The sequence below is a fragment of the Polyodon spathula genome, chromosome 2 (genome assembly GCF_017654505.1).
Source record: "Polyodon spathula isolate WHYD16114869_AA chromosome 2, ASM1765450v1, whole genome shotgun sequence".
NCBI lineage: Eukaryota > Metazoa > Chordata > Actinopteri > Acipenseriformes > Polyodontidae > Polyodon > Polyodon spathula.
The window spans coordinates 39,007,058-39,030,223 of record NC_054535.1 but is presented as its reverse complement, the minus strand read 5'-3'; the positions used below and the strand labels follow the sequence as shown (position 1 = coordinate 39,030,223).

At 35.4% G+C, this 23,166-nt stretch overlaps 1 protein-coding gene across 1 annotated transcript in view; it reads right to left on the bottom strand.

Moving 5' to 3' along the window:
• Positions 1 to 23,166, bottom strand: part of mllt3 (MLLT3 super elongation complex subunit) — a 96,205-nt gene extending 73,039 nt beyond the window's left edge. Inside the window, exons 1-2 of the mRNA XM_041221633.1 lie at positions 23,041 to 23,166; positions 22,212 to 22,392 (exon numbers count right to left, since the gene is read on the bottom strand). Coding sequence (XP_041077567.1) covers positions 22,212 to 22,392; positions 23,041 to 23,052 — 193 coding nt within the window. The 5' untranslated portion in view covers positions 23,053 to 23,166. The remainder of the gene's footprint in view (positions 1 to 22,211; positions 22,393 to 23,040) is intronic.

The window sequence follows — 23,166 nt, the reverse complement described above, 5'->3', positions numbered from 1 at the left end:
CTAATAGTCAGCATCTACTGTACAACAAACAAACAAACAAACAATGTACTTCTTTCATAATTGCTAAATTTTGTTCATCACTAAAATAATTTAGTTCCACTTCCCTCAGCAGTGGCACGTTCACAATACATATTTTATCCACTTATCTCCAGTGGATTAAACAGTTGGCCAGAAGTCAGGAGAAATTCTTTGCAGCGTTGTTTAACTGTTATACTCGGTTTAGGCATTTTAGAAATATACGTCTCTTCTCTTCCATCACAATTTGAATTCCCAAACGACTCACTCCAAATTATACATCTGCACAAGTGCTAGTAAGATCTTCCTTCCCTTCAGACCGTGTCTATGGAAACAGCTGAGCCTTGACAACTAGGATTGCAAGTACTGTATTTATTTCAAGTATTATTTTTTTTTTTTTTTTGGTCTGACCATTCCTCATAATACCTACCTCCTTCTGAGATTATGGGTGAAAATCCAAAGCAAATATGGGGTCTTCAGAAAGGTCCACAGTCATTTTAAATCATGAATGTAAAATTACCTGCTTATATCTATCATTCTGTATCTTCCATCTTTCCCTATGTATGGCAGACCATTTGCTTAAGAAAATTACTTAGTCATTTGAGGAAAAACACAACTCCTTTTCTGCCAATCTAAAAATCAACCGGTCAGTGCACTTTTAGTATCAGTGAAGTGGGAAACATGGCTGGCAAGTTTTATTTTGCAGACCTTGTTAGGATTATTCAAATAGTACAAGTGGCATTACTTGAAACCCACCAACAAAATTAAGTCAATGGCACAACAATGTTTTATTTGTTGCTGTTAGCAGGATGACTCCCACCCACACTTGCCTTTTCCCTGTCTCAGTGTTAAGACATTAGCAGTGCCAGTGTAGAGAGCTGCAGGCCCAATAGGGTTATGAACAAACCAATTTGTAGAGCAAGTTGCAAGTAACAATTCTGGATGAAAACTAACTGGAGAAACCTAAAAAGGTTAGACACAACAATTCACCTTCGCCACAGAGAATAAGGACTGATCAGTTGATTTGGCTGGTTTATAAACATAATACTTATTAAATCCATTCTAACCAAATCAGAGATGTGCCTTAAAAGGAAGTGAATTGTTAAATATGCTGCATTTAATTCTGATAAGCAATTCTACATTGTACATAAGTGACACATCTGCCCTAGTATAAAGAACATATTCATACTTCTTTAGATAAGCACACAGTGAAACTGCTACCAGTCTTTCGAAAGGAAAAAAAAAACAAGGGAATGAATATAAAAAAAAAAGTTTGAATAGTCAATTATAAATACATATGCATTGCTCCAAAACCCAATGACATATGTTTTGCCAATTGATTAGCTAATAAAATCGTCTCAATTGTCAAAACCTTATCTGACTTGGAAGTTCTGTTACAATGCATTTTCCCTGCCCAACTTTTCAAAGCCTAATTGCTTAAATACTGCTCTAATTTTCACATCTTGAAACTTGGAGGATAAATTGCCAAAGAAAAGCAGTAGTGTTATTGCTCCATGATAATTCTTGACCACATGTTTGTTGCAGTTGACAAGATGTTTACCCTGAAAAGTGGGATCATTTTTAAATCTTAACAGAGGCGAATCTAAATACTGACGCTCCAGCTCCTTTTTTTTATTGAATCCACTTCACCTCACGGAGGAGATTTATTACCCACACATTACTAAATAGATATTTGTAATGTGTGGAACGAGCTCAACAGCTTGTGTGCTACTGTATGCCATTAGGACAAGTGTTAACAGACAGGGGCGTTACTTTCTTAGCACAGCCATTATATTTCAATGGGTGCCAGGTTAAAGATTATATTACTGAAAAATAACCCACCAAACAGAAAGACGATAATCCTCATTAGTAAGAACTGAAAATTGTCTCTGTTTGGACTAAATCAATTCACAGTTATTGACCAGGAAAGAACGACAACTATAAAATGCTGCCTTTCAGCAGACTATGACAGTGAACCTCACATTCTGACACTAGTTTTGTCAAGCTGGTGATAAATTGCATGCAAGAATCAAATAAAATCTTAGCTTCTGTAAGCAATTACTATGGCTTTTTTTTTTTTTTTTTTTTTTTTTTTTAAGTGCAACAGGCACAATAACTCCCTTTATATTGTTTTGTTTTTTCATACATCATATCAGATGCCCCCCACCTCCCCTCCCCTTCCTTCTCTGAGTCTTCAATTTTAGATCAGCTTTGAAAAGCTGCCTTCACCTCTGGGCAAAGAGATACCGAAACAGTGGGAGTTATGTGATATTATGCCTTGACTTGAAGGAGTTCAGAGGTACAGAAAGTCCACTATAGATGACTTGGCCCACAGGAAGAGTTAAAAATAATGGCACTTCCATCAGACAGTTTTTTCTCTAAAACACTTCCAAATGTCTCTTGTATAATATAAAAGGGCAATTACAAAAAATATTTGCTTTATATGGTTTCAGGAGGAGTTTGAACAGAACACAAACCTTCAAACAAATGTATGAAAAATACAATAAACTATAAGAAACTCTGCCAATAAAACAGTAAAATGTAGTGATGAATAAGATATGGACAATCAATGTGAATAGCTGTCTGACTAATGTGCAAATAATATGCTATACACACGGCATTTTACAGCATATATCCATATACAGTACAGGTCGGAGTTTCAGTGCCAAGTTTATTTGTGCAGTAACAGTTACAGTGGGGATGACGATAAGTCAAATAATGCATATGACCAGCTATGATGTTTAAATATCTGTCCCAATTGCTTCAATTAGATTTCAACATTAACGGATTTGGCAATGCTTTAACACCACTTACATACAAAATCTGAAATCTAAATTCCAGTCTTAAGGACACACAACAAGCTTGGATCTATAAGTAAACTTGTTTGCTAACCATAATCATAGACTTCTGAAATGGTCATGGCTGCAGAAGTAAAGTCAATAGCACTTTAACACAGTATAACAAAAGAAAGAAAAAAGTATATCACCATTGCAAAAGTTTGAAGAAATAAACCATGAAAGGTTGCAGATATGAATAATATTTGTAGTGGAGGCAGAGAGCAAAAGCAGTGGTTGTGACATTTGTGATGGTGGAGGTGGTCAAAGATGAACCAAGCCATTCATTTTCAAACAAACAGTGCTTTGTCCGACATAGACTAATAAACCATTTGCAACATGAAATCGGTTTGCTGGTAATTGGTACCAGACACTGATTACTGTAAATATATCAGCATTTAACATAAATATCAAGAACTTTGGAAAACCTACAAAATCAGCCAACAAATTAGACTTTTTCTGCAACACAAACAAGGTAAATCAAACACATCCCAGCTAGGGGTGGATAAAAGAGTCTTTCTTTGTTATTTTAAGCCACAATTCCAGTCCATATTGATTTCCTAAACTTCAGCGTGACATCTTCAGACAAAAAAAAAAAAAAAAAAAAAAAAAACACATGCTTAATTGTGCTTACTAATGAGGTAAACAATTTGCTTACTTCATCTGGCTAACATTTCAAACACTCAGCTTTGTTTTCTATTGCAGCATTCCATTTCTTCTGAAGAAAAACTGCTTGCATGCCAGTGCCGATAGTCCTGTTTATATCTGATGCCATGTGAATGTCCTGGAGTTCAAACTGCTGCTGTGCAAAAAGAAGGTGTTACTGAAACAAACATATGGGCAACAAGCAGAAAGTTGCTTGCCTACAGTAAGACAACAAAGCCATATGGGATTGCTTCCACTAAAAGGTAAGTGTGTAAATTGAAGAGATCCATGTTTAAAAATTAAGCTCCCAGAGAAACAGGTCAAAATAGGAAACTCACTGTAACAATCGATAAGCATAACAAGAAATCTTGGTTATGCAATTGCAGGGTCAAGAAGTATAGCGCACCTTTTTGAACTCCGCAGTCCCTGTTTTTGGCGACTGCCGAGTGGTAACGTCATAATATGTCAATGAACTCACAAGTGTGCCCATTATATTCCGTAGTTTGTGTCTGAGTGGTCACCTACAAGAATAATGTAATTGAAACAACCAGTGGATCTGCTACTGCAGAGGCTTTTTATCTGATGCAGTGGTTTTCAAAATTGTTTATAGAAAACCCCCAGGAGTCTTTGCGTTTCTTATAACAGTTTGTTTCAAAGACCAATTCTCACAAAACCTGTGAAAGATTATTGTGGGTTATAATGGGTATCCGGGTGTGGGTTATATTTACTGTGAACACCAATCTAAAAAGGAAAGGACTGCCAAAGAATTAAGTTTAAGCTGCTGTGAGCTCTGAAAGAGACATATTTGGTGTGATAATGAATAAATGTGATTTGTTTTCATGTCTGCTTTCACTTCTCTGTTCCTGGGTGGCCCAGCTAAGTGGAACTTGTCACTTGTCTCCCCATTTGCTTACACTACTGAAGCTAAACAGAAATGCTAACTGTATAGCTGCTGGAAGAGTGTGAGGCATTGTGTTTGTAAACCTGTTTGAGCATTTATTTCATTTTTATTTTACGCAAATTGGTTTGAACAGTACAGACATGCAGTTTTATTGTATGCTTTCCAGCAGAATGACTCAAAGGGCATGCAACCAACTAAATCAGGGTATACAAACATACAAAAATAGCATCAAGACACATGTCTGAACTGGGGAAGCACAAGACAACAAAAAACTCAAACAAACCCATGCTGTGATATTTAGAAGCTATAGAACAAAATTATACCCAAACAGGGTTTTGCAAATACAAAAGTTAGTGATTCACTAAGCATGGTGGCTTTTTAAGAGCAATGTGCTGATAATTGCTATACATGTTTAGGTTCAAACCCTGCTTAAATGTCTTCAACATAAACAGTGTAGTTTTGTAAGAGATTATGCTTGTTAAGATATTTCACACTCCTGATAAATTCTGTATAAATAAAATTAAACTGCTCTTTCCTACATCGCCCAACAATGATAACACCTCTCAACAAGCCTGCAAGCATTAAGAAGCTTTGGCAGTTTTAAAGTATCTTTTGATAATAAATAATAAAAGCGCTAAAATGTTGTAGATAGTATTTGACTCTTGAGTTGTTATGTACATAAACTCTGCTCAACAATCAGTGGACAAAATGGAGGCTTTCAACCAGACAGAGTGCTGCACTCAGGCTTCAAAATCAGAGGTACTTCCAAAGTTCTAATAGGAAGCCTACAGTGCGAGTGCAGGCTTTGAAAACAGCAACAATGCATCTTTCTTTGTCCAGCAATGAAAGATAATGCAGCCCAAGAAGGGCACTGGGTTGATGCCAAGAATCTACATGCAAAGAGGACTACTGGTTCTAAACTAACTTTAGAAAAGGTTGAAAATCCTCAAAATAGAAAAATGTGCTCCCCCCTATATCTGGCATAATGTACAATTCTGAAACACAACACGTTAATATTCGGTTTTAGGGCTGGGTATGCAGAGTATATGTTTTATAGCCTTCAGTGACTTCAGCAAGAAATATTCTTCAAAGTATCAGACCCTGACATTTTTGACAATGATCATGCCGGCTCATAATACGGCAGCCAAGAAAAGTAGTAATGTCAGTTTATACAGTCTGTGGTATATTTGTTTTGGATTTTGCTGTAAGAAAACCAGTGACTAACAAGCAGGCTCTAAAATGTTATTAACAAAAATGATACAAATGATCCAAAATCCACACTACAACTCATTATACAACTTATTATAAAGCAATATGCTGAAGATAGCATCACATAAAAAATGCTCTACATCTGATCATCAAAAAGTCTGTATATTGAAAGCTTGAATGGTTTCTTTTATCCTGTCCGCTTATATATTTTTTTGTGAATATTGATTCATTTATTGGATAAGGTTAATTTGGAGGAGAAGAAACTACAATTGCCGTTGAAAGAAATAACTCTAAGGCTTGGAATTAAAGAAAAAAATGCTGATACTTGGGCCCATTAACAATGAATTTTGCCTGCTTAATGCAGTTTCATTCAATGGCTACACTACTTGACTTGAATGTCTCTTGATGCTTTTAACTAGAACTGTAAGTGAAAGATGGCTTTCCAGTTTCCTTTCACTAAGCTAAGGTTTATCTGCGATAAGTTGAGATAACAGTGGCAAATGTGGGATTTGAAGTGTTTTTCTTTTCTTAACAATAAATAGCATAGTGTCATTTAGAAGTAAATATGCCATTGACATTATTTGTATACATGCCACTGGCTAGATCAGATTTATTGAAAGACATTTGAAGGCTGCTATCCAATTTTCCTACCAACCTGGAAAGAACAAATCATCCTAGTTTGACTTAACCTGAAAAAAGGCATGTTTTTCTTTCCCTGCTGCAAGTGCTAGATGTTTGTCTGAATTTTATGGTTAACTCTTGGGTGTTGCATCTTGTTTACTGGGACATCCTATGGACAGCAGACTGGTTGCACATGAAAATCCACAGGAAATATGTGGCAAAAGCAGATAACACTGCAATAAAAAATAAATAAAAATAACATTTTAAAAAATTGATTATATTATAGAGGCTTGGTCACATTGTTTTACACCAACCATGCTGCATCTAGTATCTCTTCAAAACACTAAAAAAGAACAAAGTCTGTATCACTATCAATATCAAATCAGTTGAATCAAAACAGCATAGCTACAATGGTTTGGTTTAAATTCCATCTCAAAACAAGCTCCTGTTTCACACACACAAAAGCACAACATTAGGAAATGTTGTGTTAGAACTAATAACTGCTTCAAAATGAAGAGTGCCAATTTCCTAAATGCTTTGATCTCCACTATTGCCATATGGTCTACAACTGAAACAATAGGCTTCCCAGACTCTCTCACTCCGGTAACCAGCAGGGATTAGCCTTTGTGCAGCCTGGAAAACAAACCAGCAGTGCACACACACTCACAGGCAGTGACAAAGCTGCCAAAATCTCATCCCTCGCCTTCTGCCCACTTTTACAATATGACTACAACCTACCGAACATATTGAAAACCCATTGAACACAACCAAAAAACTAGACACTTATTATAAAAGTTCAAATGCAAATGTTACAGTATCTTCAAATTACAATGCAAATCTGAAGTGAACAGATCTCCACTAACACTAAACATCTTCATTAAAAAGGCATAGGCATGATTCAACACCTTATGGAAAAAGCATCCTTTTAAAACTTCTGTCTGTGTACCACTAGAAAGGAGTGCAGCATTACTTTCTAGAGGAAGACTTTGCAGAGTTGAAAGCTGATCAACCCAGTATTGTCCCAAGCATTTTCGAAATTAGAAAACCTAATTAAACTCCGTTTCTTGTACAAAACACTTTTTCTGTCCAGCAACACAATGTACTGTATGTGAAAAATTCTGGCTTGCGAGGCTGGATTTAAAAATAAAAATATAGGCGGTGGCTAAGCATTGTATGATACAGAAAAGGCATTAAGGGGTTAAAGATGTTACCTGAAGAGATCTTCAACAGTCAATCAATATTATACCTGCTACTAAACTACAGTAGATGACAACAAACATGTATGCTGGAAATTGACATGACATTTTACAAAAAAAAAAAAAAAAAAAAATCTCCTTGTTTCAAAAATCAAATAGGTTTCTACATCCAACCTAACTTGATGGAATGGTTAAAGATAATACCAATAATACATTTTGTTTCTAATCCCCAATAATCCCATGATTATGCATGGTTCTACAGTTAGAGGTTTCATATTCACTTGCGTTGGGTTACTTTGCCATCAGAGAAATTAATTTTTTGTAAGTCAAATCCCTTTCTATCCAGTCCCAGTTCTTGGCATAGTGTGACATTAATAGGCACACGAAAATAAACCTCCACACTGTCAAAGTGACTTGCTTAATGATTTTAAAATCTTGGTTTTAACTTTTCATTTGGGATGAACACCTGGCAGCTGGCCGAACAGAGACAATGCCACTTCAAGACTCCTAGAAATGTACAATTCTACTTAAATCATTTTCACTTCACTTCCTCTAAGCAGTCTGCCCAAATCACTCACTATTTCTTGGAAACGGTTGTGTTAAATTTAAAACACTATAAACTGATTGTCTCAGAAATGAAATACCACAGTAAAGGAGTGTGGGCCCAGGAGCTATGCTGACACACCATAGTATTACCACACAAAGTAACTGTATGATTACAGCTCAAAAGTTAGACAATTGGAGGATGGATTTTGAGAGGTACCCTATGGAAGCAACAGAATGATGTTGCATCGCAATTTGTAAATGGACAATTAGTTATTTTATGCATCACCACATTCTATTTTAAATAGTAGTACAGCAATAGTATTCAATTTGACGATTTTTTCATGTCACATCTGTTACTAATGTAGTGTGTACTGGGAAACTCCTGGACTAAGTGTGCACATTTATACTGCTTGTCCAAAAATCCTATCAGGGGGTTATAGCCTATTCATTAAAAAAACAACAAGTCTAATTTTTCTGTTCTTAGTTTTCCAGACTCCATTTTCAGATAAAGGCTATTTATCCTGGCACATGACTCTAGGACAATTGGACTTTTTCTATAAACATTACATACAATACAGATAATGGTCAACACACAACTATTGAAATTTAAAGCAGTTGGCTAACAAGATAAGAAAAACTAAAACACACATGTAGTTAAAAGCTATAGGTCAAGAAAGAAACCAACAGGAGGCCAAAACTCCATCTATTTTGACTCCATTAAGCAGCTGTGAGTTTCAGGCCACTGATGAGCATGTGTGTCTGATAAATTTAATCCAGTGCTAGAATGTGTAATTTGAAATTAAACTGAATTCACAGCAAAAGAATAATCTTAAACTGTTATTACGAAATTACCAAATTGGAATGTGTTGGGACCAGAATTACTGACATTCTACTGGAACTGGCAGACTTTTGAAAATAGAACACAAATAAAAAAAATAAAAAAACATTCAAAGTAAACAAGATAAACTCAACTGTACTGTGCCAACTATTTAACAAAATAGTGTAATGACTTTCATAGTTGCTAAATTATCCATTTAGTGAAGCAATCTTCACCATCTAGAAATGCTATTGAATAATTAAAACATATGATGCATTTTTTCAATGCAATCAAAAACTCTGGCCAAAAACATTATTTGCTTGTTATATTTTAACTGCTGTACTCATAAGCAGAGATTGCTGCCACATCTTGTAATGAAGTGTAAAGACCTGATCTGCTTGTCAAAACAAACATCTATTAAAATGTTTTACATGCAGTTGTATCATCTCTCTGGTTATCAGAGGAACCAGCCTCAATTACAGTTTATAGTACCCCATTAGGACAATCAATCAAAACTGCTTTAACGCTTAAACTTGTAAGCCCCCTCCTTTTGTGTGCATAAATGTAGGGCTCATTTCAGCTTGAAAGCAATAGTATAGCCGGCTGCTAAACCGAGTTCCGTCATTTTCCATTTTCCCCTCTCTGCTTCTCTGGGTATTTACTTGCTTGTACACAAGTTCAAGTTTTCTGAAGTATGTTTATTTTCAGAAAGCTTAACCAGATTCATTTTCTTATAACTGCAATTATGTGTGTTTTCATGCCTTTTAGCAGTTAATCTAATAACATTCTGTTTTATAAGCATTATGTTTTATGACACTTGAAATTCCAAGTACTTTTCAGCTAAATTACATTTTGAGAAAACTAACAGCAGTCTTGTGTGCGTGAAGCCACGTGGATTAAGATTTTATATGTTTCAGCTAAACAAACCACTGCAGTTTGGTAAAATAAAATAAATAAATAAATAAAGATTTTCTAAGGCTTCCTAAAACTTGGAACCAGCTGCACACAATGCATCATACACATTGAACATTTAGAAGCAAATAGATCCAAGTATCTCTGAACTTAACAGAACAGTAACTTTTGGGACCTGTAAAAGTTGTGTAAGTTGTTTCACATCTTTAGGAAGTTCTAGCCGCAGTTGCTGTAAAAATTACTGTTTAAGTAATTTATAACCCACTACTGCTACAAATAGCAAGAGCAACCTCACAAACCATGTTTGTTTAAAAACAGTAAAGAGAATATTACTCCCTTGTTTTTATGTTCTTAAGTGAAAAAATGTCTCTGCAGCAGACAGCCCTTATTAACTATGCTTCAATAAACTGCTTCCTCAGCCCCCCCCCCTTTCATTGAGAAAAAAAAAAAAAAAAAACAGTAAGAGAATAAGCATTTGCAGCCCAGTTCCTGTTTCATGCTATCTCTCACTCCCTTTCCCCTTTTCTTCTTCTGTTTCATGCCAGCCGCAACAGCTTGTCGTTTCACAGCTTTCCCTTTGTGTACCACCTATACAAGTAGGTATGATTTCTGGCGAGTCGTAAAACAATTACTGGTGAATTCCTGGAGCTCTTTGATATTCCGCCTGACCTGGGGAGGGGGCTTCAAAGCACTTTTACTTTACAATACAATCCAGGAGGCGCTGGTAATTCTTGAAAAATGCTTTTGTCAGATAAAGAGGGTAGATAAAACAAGCTTACCGCTTTGTAGTGCTGCAGATGCAGCCACTCGAAAAAGCAACTTGCCAAAAAACAAATCCACTGTACAACATTTTCTCATCTTAGATTCACACCAACACATTATTCAGGGCATCACTTCCAAGATTTGTTTATGTATTTTAAAAGAATTCAAATCTCATCAAAACACATGTGACTGTCATGGTGAAAATACAGTTACTGTTTCAAAACAATTCTGTTGTCTAAATATTACTGGACTGCATCAAGTGTTCCAGATATTTGCATTGTGGCCCTGCTTTTTATTTGGACGATCCATATGTAATTTTGATTTAACAAGAGGCTTGGTGGTAATTGGTTAAAAAAGGGACTTGTTACCAGGAGGTTCCAGGTTCAATCCCAACTAAACCACTGACTCACTGTGTGTGAACCCTGAGCAAGTCAATTAACCTCCTTGTGCTCCATCCTATTGTAAGTGACTCTGCAGTAGCAGTTATGATGCACAGTTCACCCCCCAGGTCTCTGTAAATCGCCAGAGATAAAAGTGTCTGCTAAATGACTGAATAATAATAATGCTACATAAAAGCAAAAGACGAGACAGACACCGAACCCCCGAGAAACTGGAATCATAGACTTCCTAAAGCTGCCAGTAGCCTCAGTTCTAAGTCTACAGCAAGGGGAAACAGATTCATAATAAAGTCTATGCACCCGACATTTGAATTTGCTGGATCACTGCAGCTATTGTGTGTGCAAACCCACCATGGCTTTTTTTCCCCTGAATGTTTAACACCACTTCCCTTTCAAGAGTCACTTCCAGACTTGAAGAGGTCACTGAATACAGAGGATACAGAGGGCCATGTGCCCCAGGCTTTGTGGTTTCCATCATGTTAACTAGACACCCAGGACACCTTAGAACAAATTATTCCAGAGACGCTGTTGTCGTTAAACTCCTATAATATCATTAAGTCATTCAGTGTCATTTGTAATGAAATATCTTTGCCCTGATCATATGTTCTTTAAAGGAAGCCTTGCCCCTGTAGTTGCACTATAGCTAATTAGACTGTGAAAATGAATTTTGACATCACTGGGGATATACCAACTCACTGTCCAGGTTATACTATTTTCTCATTACACGCTCTAGAACAGAAAAGGTAAACCAAAAATCGTTTCGCTCGCTAAAGAAACAAAAACACGAACATATGAGAAATACAAACAATGAAATATGCATAGACGAGTAGAGACCAAAATCGTAACATACAAATTGATTTGATGACTACTAAATGACAAGTATCTTCATATTAAAATTCTCCAAAATCTTTCAATTGCATAGGCTGCTTCAAAGCAGTAGCGAGACGGTCATTGTGGATTAAACTTTCAAACATACAATGTTGAAAACATACTTCAATTTAGTGTGGAAAAATCAATACAAGAATATACTCAGTTACCATACAGAGTAAACAACCGATTGGGCTTGCAAAACTGGAGGAAAAACCAGAAGAAACTGGGGACCAAAGCTAATTTTCTGAGAAGACCAGCAATACATAACTGGGTTCAGAATTTAAATTATTTCAATCCTCTTTAATTTTATACTTTCACTACTCTGGGTAACCACTGAAAATGGGTCTGTTTTCAATATTTATCAGGACTCCAACTACAAAACTAACAAGAACAATTACAATTACAAGGTTCCCTTCTGGGGTCCAGATAGCTTTCTAGATATGGATATTTTCAGTAAAGAAGCTATATAACTCTATCTAAGTTCACCTTTCTCACTTTTTTTCTTAAAAAATAAAAGTTTATATGCATGATTGTAAGGCGGATTCCAATAAATACAGAAACTGAGACCTAAAGCCCAGAGGCTAACATATTGATTTAATCATTAAATACAGGTTTTTAAAATTAAAAAAAAAAAAAAAAAAAAAAAAAAAACACTTTCCCTCAATGTATTAAACCCTGATAAATGAATGTTTTGTATTTAGTTACTACAGAAAGAAGGAATGATGGACAGCAAATGGATATCATGAACAAGGCTGTTTAATGGCATACAATTATAAAAGACAACGTATCTATATCAAATCAAAACAGTGATCAATTTACAGACTTCATAAATCTACCCTTCTTTTTTGGCTTGTCAAAATGGGACAAGGCCAGGATTAACATCTAGATAAAGCCTAAGTGTCTATTCAGAATCAAATGAAAAATGACACTATATTCTGCAAAATAATCTTCAATACTTGTAACATTGAAGGCTTTTTTTTTTTTTTTTTTTTTTTTTTAAGCAAATGGTACTTTAGGGATTTCAGTGAACCCAAAAAGGTACATCTTTCTAAAAACAAAAACACACAAAAAAAAGCCAAGAGGGATTTAAGCTAGGTTAACCAATCTGTGCACGTTGTTTAGAGAAAATGACGCAATTACAGGCAATCTATTCATATCTAATGTAACACCTGTGATGTGAAAGAATAATGTAGTTTTACTGTTTTAATGATACTCGGCTCTCCCTGTGACTTTACTGTATAAAAATTAATGATGCATTGCCCATAAAGCACGGCATCCCTGGGTCCAGCTGAAATCAGCAAAATCGTACAGAACAGAAGAAAAATATATTACGACAGTTTGGTTTTTCAGCTCCTGCAGAATTTGAATGTAGTCACAGGATTTAACTCATGCCTGTTTTGATTAAACATAACATAAATGCATCTTTTTATATTTAGACGCCCCATAGATCGGGCTTCCCTTTTAAACAAATACACTTAATGTGTCCTCCCGAAAACAACTCAAATGCAAGATGGTGTTGATTGCTGCAGAAGACCCTCTACTGTTGAACATATTAGCACAGTATAAACAAATATAGGTACAGCGTTTCCTTACAAAGTCTTTCAGTCACCTGCAGTACTTGTTTAATAGTCTAAATGAAGTTTTGGTAGTTTGGGTTAAGATGTTTGGCCTGTATATAAAAGTACATTCAATATGCAATGTATATGTAAAAAAATATAAATGCTACAGTAGTGTCTTGACATATTGTAGAGTGTGGTTGATTCATGTTGGACCCTAACTAGTTTGACTGAGCATGCCTACTAATGATCAGCACCGACTTGAAAAGACATTGACAAACACCTCCAGATAGATAGCACGTATATTGTAAAATGGTGGTTACCACTATCAAACAGAACTTCAGGGTCTATCAGCAACACATAGAACCCAGTTAGGTTCAGGTTCAGTAAATGACGGAGTAATGTTATAGACAAATATAATAATTAATCCCTAAAAGGAACTATATATATGGTGGAACAAAGAACTGGAAGCTCATTCTACATGTAGTCGGCCTACCTACCGATTACAGTGTGTAAACTAGCTGTTTCTTTTGGGCACCACTGTATGCGCCATAAGGAAAAAAACAAGAGCCAGTCTATAGTACTCAAGGGACAGACAATTTTTTTTTTTTTTTTTTTAAAAACACATACTATGGTATTTTATCCTTTAAAAGCTTATATTTGCAGAAATGTACTTGTCCATGTACACATTCTTACCCCCACATTTTGCTAATTTTATAATCATTCTTCCTACCTTGCAACCACTTTTTTTTAACATGAGCTCCATCTTTCAACAACTTTAGGCTTCAGTATGTTGGTTAGCTTATGAGATGGAATACATATTAAAATATAATATTTTTTAAAGAAAATAGTGAAACATCTAATACTGCATAGTAAAAGTGTGTCATGGCCATCACAAAAAAAAAAAAAAAATCCTATCTTATAGACAGTCACCATGGGACAAATGTGACCAGTGCTAAAAACAGAACTTAGAAATTGTAATTCAGCAAAGAGTCAAAGAGTACATTTTCTTCTAGTACTCAAATACAATTGAACTGCTGTAACAAACCGATCGAATGTGGCAACAGAAATTAATGAGTTTATTTTGAAAACACAAGATCCTGTAATGCTTTCCACACAGATCAATCATACTTGAACAAAAGGTCATGAAATAAAGACAGGAAGAAAAAAAACACAACATGTTGCAATTAATTTAGTTTCAGATGGTTCTTCACAGTATCCAGTGCTAAGTATCTGGTTTCCAAGGCTACCCAATATGTCTGAGAATTGTAAGCTTTTATGGTTAGGCATCCATTGGCTTCAATTAGAATATCTATGTGCCAATAAAGATATACAAAATAAAATATTAAATATCTATGAGGGCACATCAAAAGGAGCCAACCAGATGCTAAAAATAAATTTACCTTTGTCATCATTATGATTAAAGATTAGAATTGATTTTGTCAATGTCAATATAAAACAAAACAAAACATATGGTCTGCCAAAGACAGTCTTTAAAATATTTATATTAATGTCGAAAATATATTTACTTATAAAAAGACATGTGTTTTCAAATTAAAGTAAGTAAATTATCCTGTGTATGTCCCGAGAAGGCACCAGTGTAATCTAGCAGCTGGTAATTTGACTGTATTAAACAATATAGACCTTCAAAAGGCAAAGGAAGTGAGATAATGCTGTTCTCGACATTTAAAAGACCAGACCACTGGACGTTTATCACATGAGGGGTATTGATAGAAAACAATTCTTAAAGTCTATTAACATTAGAATGTCAAACACAGGTTTCAGATTTCCTTTAAATTTCTACAGTCTTCAGTCAAACAGCTCTCCTGATCAAAGTGCCTGGGCCCCTGAACAGAAAATAATAAGCCTGTTCATAAAACTGTTTATCTTAAAAAAAAAAAAGGCAACGCACAGCTTCAGCAGCCTTGGACATCCCACAAACAGTTTCAGTGATCATCTCACAAATCTTGCAAGCTTAACAACGATGTATTTTTTTGCTAGATTAGACATCCCGCATTATAGGGGATGTTGTGACAAACTAAACTTAATTCTAGAATCTGTGTCAAATGGATGCCTCCAAACAACAACACAACCCAGCTGTGTGTGTGTGTGTGTGTGTGTGTGTGTGTGTGTGTGTGTGTGTGTGTGTGTGTGTATAGTATACCACAATCCCAGACGTTTGTCATTTCCTTTTCTGGTTATTTATTGAAGCAACTGACTCCAAGGCATTTTTGGAGAAAAATAAATAAATAAATAAATAAATAAATCCAACCCAAATCTTAAAAGCCCAAACTGTCAATCACTGTGTGGCACCAAATTACACAGCTAGTGCAAGTACTACTGCTTGAAATTGTTGTTGGCGATAATAAAAATGTTTCACCTATATACAGTGCTGATTTTCCACAAAACAGGTTCTATCTGTTAGGTGCACCAACCCACCATACTGAATAACCATTACAATTTACATTTTAAAACTAGGCTACACTTTGTTACATCTAAAAATGTTGTAACATTAAGCATTGAACTTTCAGTTGTTTATCATTCCTTGGATTCAATCTGTCACTAAAATACAGCATTCTGCATCAGCATTAAACACTATTAGAGTTGACACAAGCCTCTGTTATTTAAAGGAAACACGCCTCATTATGGATGTCAGGTTAGATGACTTACTTTTTAAGGTAAGTATGTGCCTGCTGTGAACATAACATTTCCTTAATACTCTACACTCATTCCTCAAGACAAGACAAACACTGGTTCAGTGTGCTTTCTGCATTCAAAAGACCTTACAGATTTATTTAAGTAGTTCTGGTAGTATCAGGAATTTAGCAAGATTTATATTTTTTAATACAGCTTTGCAAAAACAAACACACACCCCATGATTTATTTTCAAGAGATCTCTGAGGCTTAGCTCATTTGAAACACACTTTACTTTCTTCAACCTAGGTGTACTTGTGAAGTCTGGCGATATCTTTCTACAGTAGTCTGTGGTTAAGAGAACACCCCTCAGGAATCATGTGAAGTGTTCTTATAGCCAAAGTGCTCTATAAGATGGAGTTAGCCACCAGACACAATATGAAATCAATCAATCAATAAATAAATAAACTGTCATGACGCACATGCATCAACATATGAAATGAACTGAATAAGAGAAAAGCAATAGACAAGTGTATGTTAAATAAACTATAAAAATAAAGTAAAAACTGTCAAACTAAATTCCACAGCACCTCTACACATTACAAAATGCAGCAGCAATATACAAGACATGTACATTTAACAGAAAGGTGAAGCAACTCAACAGAACAGGAAACACCAAATTGCTCGGCAACTTGTGTCCGAGTCAGGTTTTTTTCAAGAGCTCGAACAATTTCCAACAATTTTCCCCATTTGTTCACATGCCATTTTGTAGCGATGATGTGCACTCATGAAATCAGAATACAAAAAACAAGTCAACGGTGGTTCTGGAAAGATTTATTAAACTAATCAAGACTCTTGTGATGACAAGTCGCTTTTGAAAAGACTGAATAAACCATTTAAATTTAAGATTGATGATGATGAATGATCATGTTATAAAACAGTACTGTATCTGCAGTCTAGATAAGCTGTGTACCTATTCATTTTAACATGTTAAAAAATCAGAAATACGCATTCAATTTAAAGCGTAAAAATATGCATAGCAATTCTGCTACACAGCTTGTCTGCCTCCCCTAAAACTTCAACTAACAACTACATCTCCCAGAATACAATGTATTTAGTTACTAGGAAACTACACAAGTAAAACCGACCAAACAAACATTATCCAATCTCTGGCTAGCCTTGTTGTCTTTGCAGCCAATCACAGTATGAATAAGAAAAAATCAAAGCTACAGAGGTTGAAGCCGAAACACACCAGTACAGCTACAAATCCAGCTGGAACCATCGTCAGAAGCAACTGTTAAAAAAGGTGACTATAATATTAAATAAACTTTTACAACTTAATGGATTTTCTTATTTTATGTATCTGTATGGCTTCATATTGAAGTTACCATTTTCACTGAGTTTAAAGAATTTAATGATAAAATATAAGGAACGTAATTAATTTGCAGAGTCAGTGTGATGCCTTGAGAAAATGTGTGCAGAGCCGATAAAGAACCTTGCAGAACACATTCATGGTTGTACAGTAGTCCAAAGTAACACTGCAGTTAAAATGGAAGGCTCTTCTTTAATGCCTACACCATTGCCACTAAAGATTGTACAGTATTTAAAATCAAGATTACTCATGACTTCAAGGTAATGTTGCATTTTACCCCCTGAAAACACATTTTACTCTCTTAGTGTTAGAGAGTAAGTTACTCCCAGAACCAAAACTTTACCTGGAGCGCTGACTGAATCCATTGTGAACGAAACACTATCCGTGCTAAGAAGGTTTTTAAGCGAAGTTCCTGTTCCTTTAGCTGGCGCATTTACAATGTTCTCTTAGGAGGTGTTCCTATACGCAGAGACTACTGTAATAAATCGGAGATCCTTAGCTTCATGTAATTGTTTCACAACAAAGTGACCAAGTCACTACAATAACAAGGTCATACTACTGGCAAAGACTGGCTTCTGGGACCCTGAAATTGATTTAGAGTTATTTTAGGAGTTCTTTGAAGCATCAAAAATGTATACAAAAGATTATATATTTTTAGTAGGGGTTCAAAACTATATAGTAGAGGCTCCTTAGAGGGGGCAAGGAGGCATTGCCTCCTCACATAAAAAAAAATATGTATATATATATGAGTTAAATCTATATTACTGGTTTAATATGTACAAAGACTTAAAAAATGTCTAACAAATGTGGAACTGTGGAACCACATTTCTAAAAACCTCAATTTAGCTAATGCAAATCCTGCTGGCAAACACAGGCCAGGATTTTCAAAACATGACAAAGACCTTGTAACCACAGCCTACCAGCTAGTCAAGTGAAGAGGGATGCCAGCTAAAAAAAGCATTCTCTTACTGCTGTTCTTGATTTTAACTGCTGCAGTGCAAACAGTAGCAAAAGATGTACAGCTATAATGTACGGTCCTGTACATACCAACACCCACAGAATGAAGAATTAATGAAATTTAAAAAAAATTAAAAAACAAGAGATAGGTGCACGGGCAGAATGTTGTAACCACTGCTCATTAGAAGTGAATAAAGCGTGTCTCTATAGTGTTTAAATAAATAAATTCAAATTCTATTAGCCTTTTGGACTCCAGTGCTGTATTAATTTATTGTAATCTACCTTGTCTTCATAATCTGATGGATGAAGACAAGGTACATTACAATAAACACAGCACTAGAATAGAAGTCTCACCTTATTAGATGCCTTCAAAAATAATAAAATATAATATGATAAATGCTTTAACAAAACATCACTAACAACCATTAGCTCCTTAATCAATATACCATAGGTTTAGTCGATGTATCACACCTGTAATTGCTGGAATACAATTATAAACAACATTTGGTTGCCATTTTAAAGTGAGAAAGCCATGATTCAAATGACAGCCCACCGGACTAAATAAAGTGCTCTTGGAATAAAGTTGCACCAGTAGTGTTTATTATGGCAAGTGTATAAACTAAAATTGTGTGCGTTTTAAATTACAATATGCCTGTATTTCTCATTTAACTATACTCAGACTTTTACCTTTACTGGTTTGAGTAAATTACTCTTCTGTTCAGAAAGAAGAATCGTGACATAGTATAGTAGATTGCATTATTGTTTACATCTCTTCCAGGCTGCTAAAAAGCCAAATCATTGTCTGCAAATCAATTCAGATTTTCAGCATGAAATAGGCTAATCTAAAATGGTATATACATTGCTTAATATTGACATAAGGCTATTTTTAGCAACTTATAATACTGTGTTTGCAATATATCATTTGATTAGAATGGAAAGTCTAGTTCCTTAAAAAGACAACATAATTAAATGAGCACATGTTCAATACCCTGTGTTCCTGCTGCGAGATCAAAATGACATCACTGTGACATCATCAGGTGATAGAACATCAGACAAGAAGGGTTACAAACATGAACAGGGCTGCATTGACACAATTTCAAAAGTAAGGATTTGGGTTACAATAATAAACACAAGAGTCTGTGTCGAGCCATCAGGCTAAGATTTACTGAGCTATTCTATTCCTAGAGGGCTATGGATTTAAAAGACCAATTCATCAGGCCTGCATATCAGCTAATTTAACATACATGAGAGGTTAAGTGACATAAACTGTATTCTAAGGATATATTGAAAGAAGCAATTAGTTATTTCTTTCCCTTTAACCACAACATACAGACAGTTCAAAGGGGAAATCACAATTGTGAAACCTTTTTCAAAATTCAAATAAACTTAACATACTTTGATTTCTGAAGAAACACACAAGTCTGGCTGAATAAGACTCTAACGTCTTAAACTTAGAGAACCGATTCATAAATAAGAAAGTGACGCTTTAAAAACTTAAGACTGTTTAAACATAGAGATATTCAATAAATGGTTTACATGTATCCACTGAAATAAAACAATTGTCATACTGTATGTGCCTGGTTTAATCATGTTCATAACACTGTATTCATTAAAAGCCCAGTAAACATTCCAGTAGTGAATTCATGAACTTTATTTATATTCTACCACCCTGCATTATAAATTAAATAATTCATATTATCTCAGACATATAAAATTCAGACCCGTTTTGATCTACCTTAGGATGTCCAATTGGGGTCTGTGAAACCAACAGTAAATTATAAATCTGCTCCTTATGTTTACTTTAGAGACGTCTCTGCCATCCCCCTCCATTCATGTCTGCATTTTTAAATGCCCAGCTCTACAACATACGTGAATCACAGAAGTGAGAGACGTGTTCGGCACAGACTAATCTTACAACTGTTCCCAATAAACAGTGTTCCCTTGCAATCCGAGTTGCGTGTAATTACAATAAGACAGGGTCTCTCCCAGGCACTGGAGCTGGCCTCATTCCCAGCACTTGTCACGTCAAGGAAAATTCAAAAACACCAGCAGCTGTAGAAATAAAAAAAAAAAAAAAAAAAAAAAAAAAAAAAAAAAAAAATCCTCAAAGCAACAAACATTTTAATTGATCTCTGCCAAGATCACCAAACACAAACACAGCCAACGTGAGACCTAACCCAAAACAGAAAGCATTACATCAAATATTTAATAGCCTACTGTACTTAACAACAAAGCATTGCCACGCCTAGCAGCGCTCTCGTTCCCCAAGGTTGTGCACAAAATAATTATGAATGGTATAACATTTGGCATTCAGTTTGGCACAAATGAACACAAAATGCCAGACCAGCAGGCATCTGCTGTGGCCTTACAATGACAGTAACCGACTCTTCAAATTATGCAAAGGACCGCTATTTAAATCTCGTTTTACACAAGTTTGTGTTTCACTTTTGGGGCAACTCCAGAGAATGCGCTTTTGAAATTACCTATGGAAGAGCTAATAAATTGAATTACTAGTAATATCGTGCTACTTTGTACTCATTTGAAACAAGTTGTGGGAAGAGATTCTCATAATTGTAACTATTTCAGTGACACCGCATTTCACAGTTACAATGTTTCAGTTTTAGTATTATTTTTTTGAACCAATAGGCTACCAGTATTCAAAGCAAAACCTCGTGTTAAAACCCATTTCAGAAATGAAACTGAGAGATTATTTTTCCATCAACAGACATGTTTTGGAGCTTTAAAATGTATAATCTAAACCGTTCTAGTGTCATATTATATAAAAATCATATTTAACCCAAGACTATAGGTGTCGATCCTGAAGATATTTTATAAATGTAACCGATCCACAGATTTACTTTAATCAACATACCCGTGTTACGCAGAATTCTGTCCCCTTAGGTTTGACGCCTGTGTAGATCAAGATCTCTGTACGTGAACGCTTGATGTTTCTGAAGAGCATTTACATGCAATACAATTTAAATGTGTTTTAAAAGAAAAATACTGTTTTATTAAAATACTTTTAATCAAGGTTTTCGTGTACTGAGCAACGTAGGAGGCTGAGCTTAGGCCCTATTGTGGAAAATCGGTGGTGTTAAATGTGCTGTTTTATTTTGCTACAGAATTAGTTGTTTTCAATATTTGTTCCAAACTGCTGCAGAACTCAATGGCAGTGCTTGAGAACACAGCGGGACTCAGGCACAGGAATATCGCGCATCCACGTCCAGCTTTGAAAAGCTGCATGTGCACGGGCATGGAATCGTGCAGGGATACATAATTATGTGGTGTACAGAAATCTGCCTAACACCGGAAAGCAAATAAGAAACTGATAAATCCATCCATTATCTGTAACCGCTTAATCCTATAGAGGGTGGCGGTGAGCCGCCTAACCCAGAAACTGATCAATGTTTACTTAAAATAACAGTAATAATCTATATTAACAAAGTTTCCCCAACAATTAACTTGTCAAACAGCATAAAGTCTGCACCCCGCTGCAACACACTATTAGTCAAGTAAAAACGAAAATGCTACCTTAAAGATTAATTCTCAAACAAGTTAAATCTTATATTTTCACAAATGGATAGACATGTATACCAATAAACTCACGCACTTGTTGGACCTCAAGTGCATCATATAGCCTATATTTATATAAATGATCTGTGATAATTAATCAAATCGATCTGAAAGAAACAAACAAAAAACGCAAACCAATCCCATACAAACACGTTGATTGTTATCATCATTAAAAATACACATAACAGAACCAACAACACCAGACAAACTGGCTATAAATTGATATAAAGTCCAAGTCAACAATCACTCTCAATGAATTACCAGAAGAAAAAAAAAAAAAACATCAACATTTTAAAACTTCCAACAATAAAGTAACTTTATGATATTTAACTTAGATTAATGCTAGTTTTAAAAAATGCAATGCAATGCAACTATATATATATATATTCTTACCTCTTTTTGGTCTCGGGAAGCTTTCGTGGAGGTGAAAAACGACTTTTTCCACAAAGTGCTGAATGTTGCTGTGCTCCGGTCCTCTAACGAACATCACCCAGTCGTGAGTAAACCCTTCCGCTGTAGGTCTCTTTCTGACCTGGGCTCGGTGACCGAGCTCCAGTTTCACCTGAACTGCACCCTAGAAGAGCAAACAAACCCCATACAACTTTAAAAGAATAATCGGAAGAAAAAAAAAAACCCGCACAAACGCGTTCTGTACGGATTAACAGTTTAAGAACCAAACGCGCAAATCAAAAATAATAATAATAAAAAAAATGATCGACAAACAATTCTTAATATATCAAATTAACAGCAAGACGCATATGCCATTTTTGTAATGCCCGTTTTTTTTTTTTTTTTTTTTTTTTTTAAAGGAAGTAATGCATAATTTGTAAATCTATCTGTAATTCAAGAGAACAACAAATTGATGAACAATAAAAATAGCAATGCCCCATCATAGAGCATTTCCACAATCGTTATTATATTAACCTGCCTATTGGAAAGCATGACATGTCTGTTGCACGGGTCGTAACTGCTTTGCAACACACTCTTGAAATATTCACCCGAATTTGAATAAATTCTACAACTTCTATTTGCAGACATGCTGTAATGCGTGAGAAATGCAGCACTGTGGACGCGCCTCTGCTTCACTAGTTCTACTGTACTTGTATAGAAATATGGCTGGAAAGCTGCACCACTATTTGAACTGCAGTATCACCTTTTGTATGAGCACAACAGTATCATGCATTTGTATGGAATACAAGGGCATTGAGCTGTGCATACTCACCGAAGTGGCCATGCTTGAGGCCGTGTGTTACAGCTATTTCATGAAGAAGTTGGTTTAAATGAAAGGATAGTTCATAAGGTTGATGGCGGACATGGTCTCTCTTATTGAACTGAGCCCGAGTTCCAA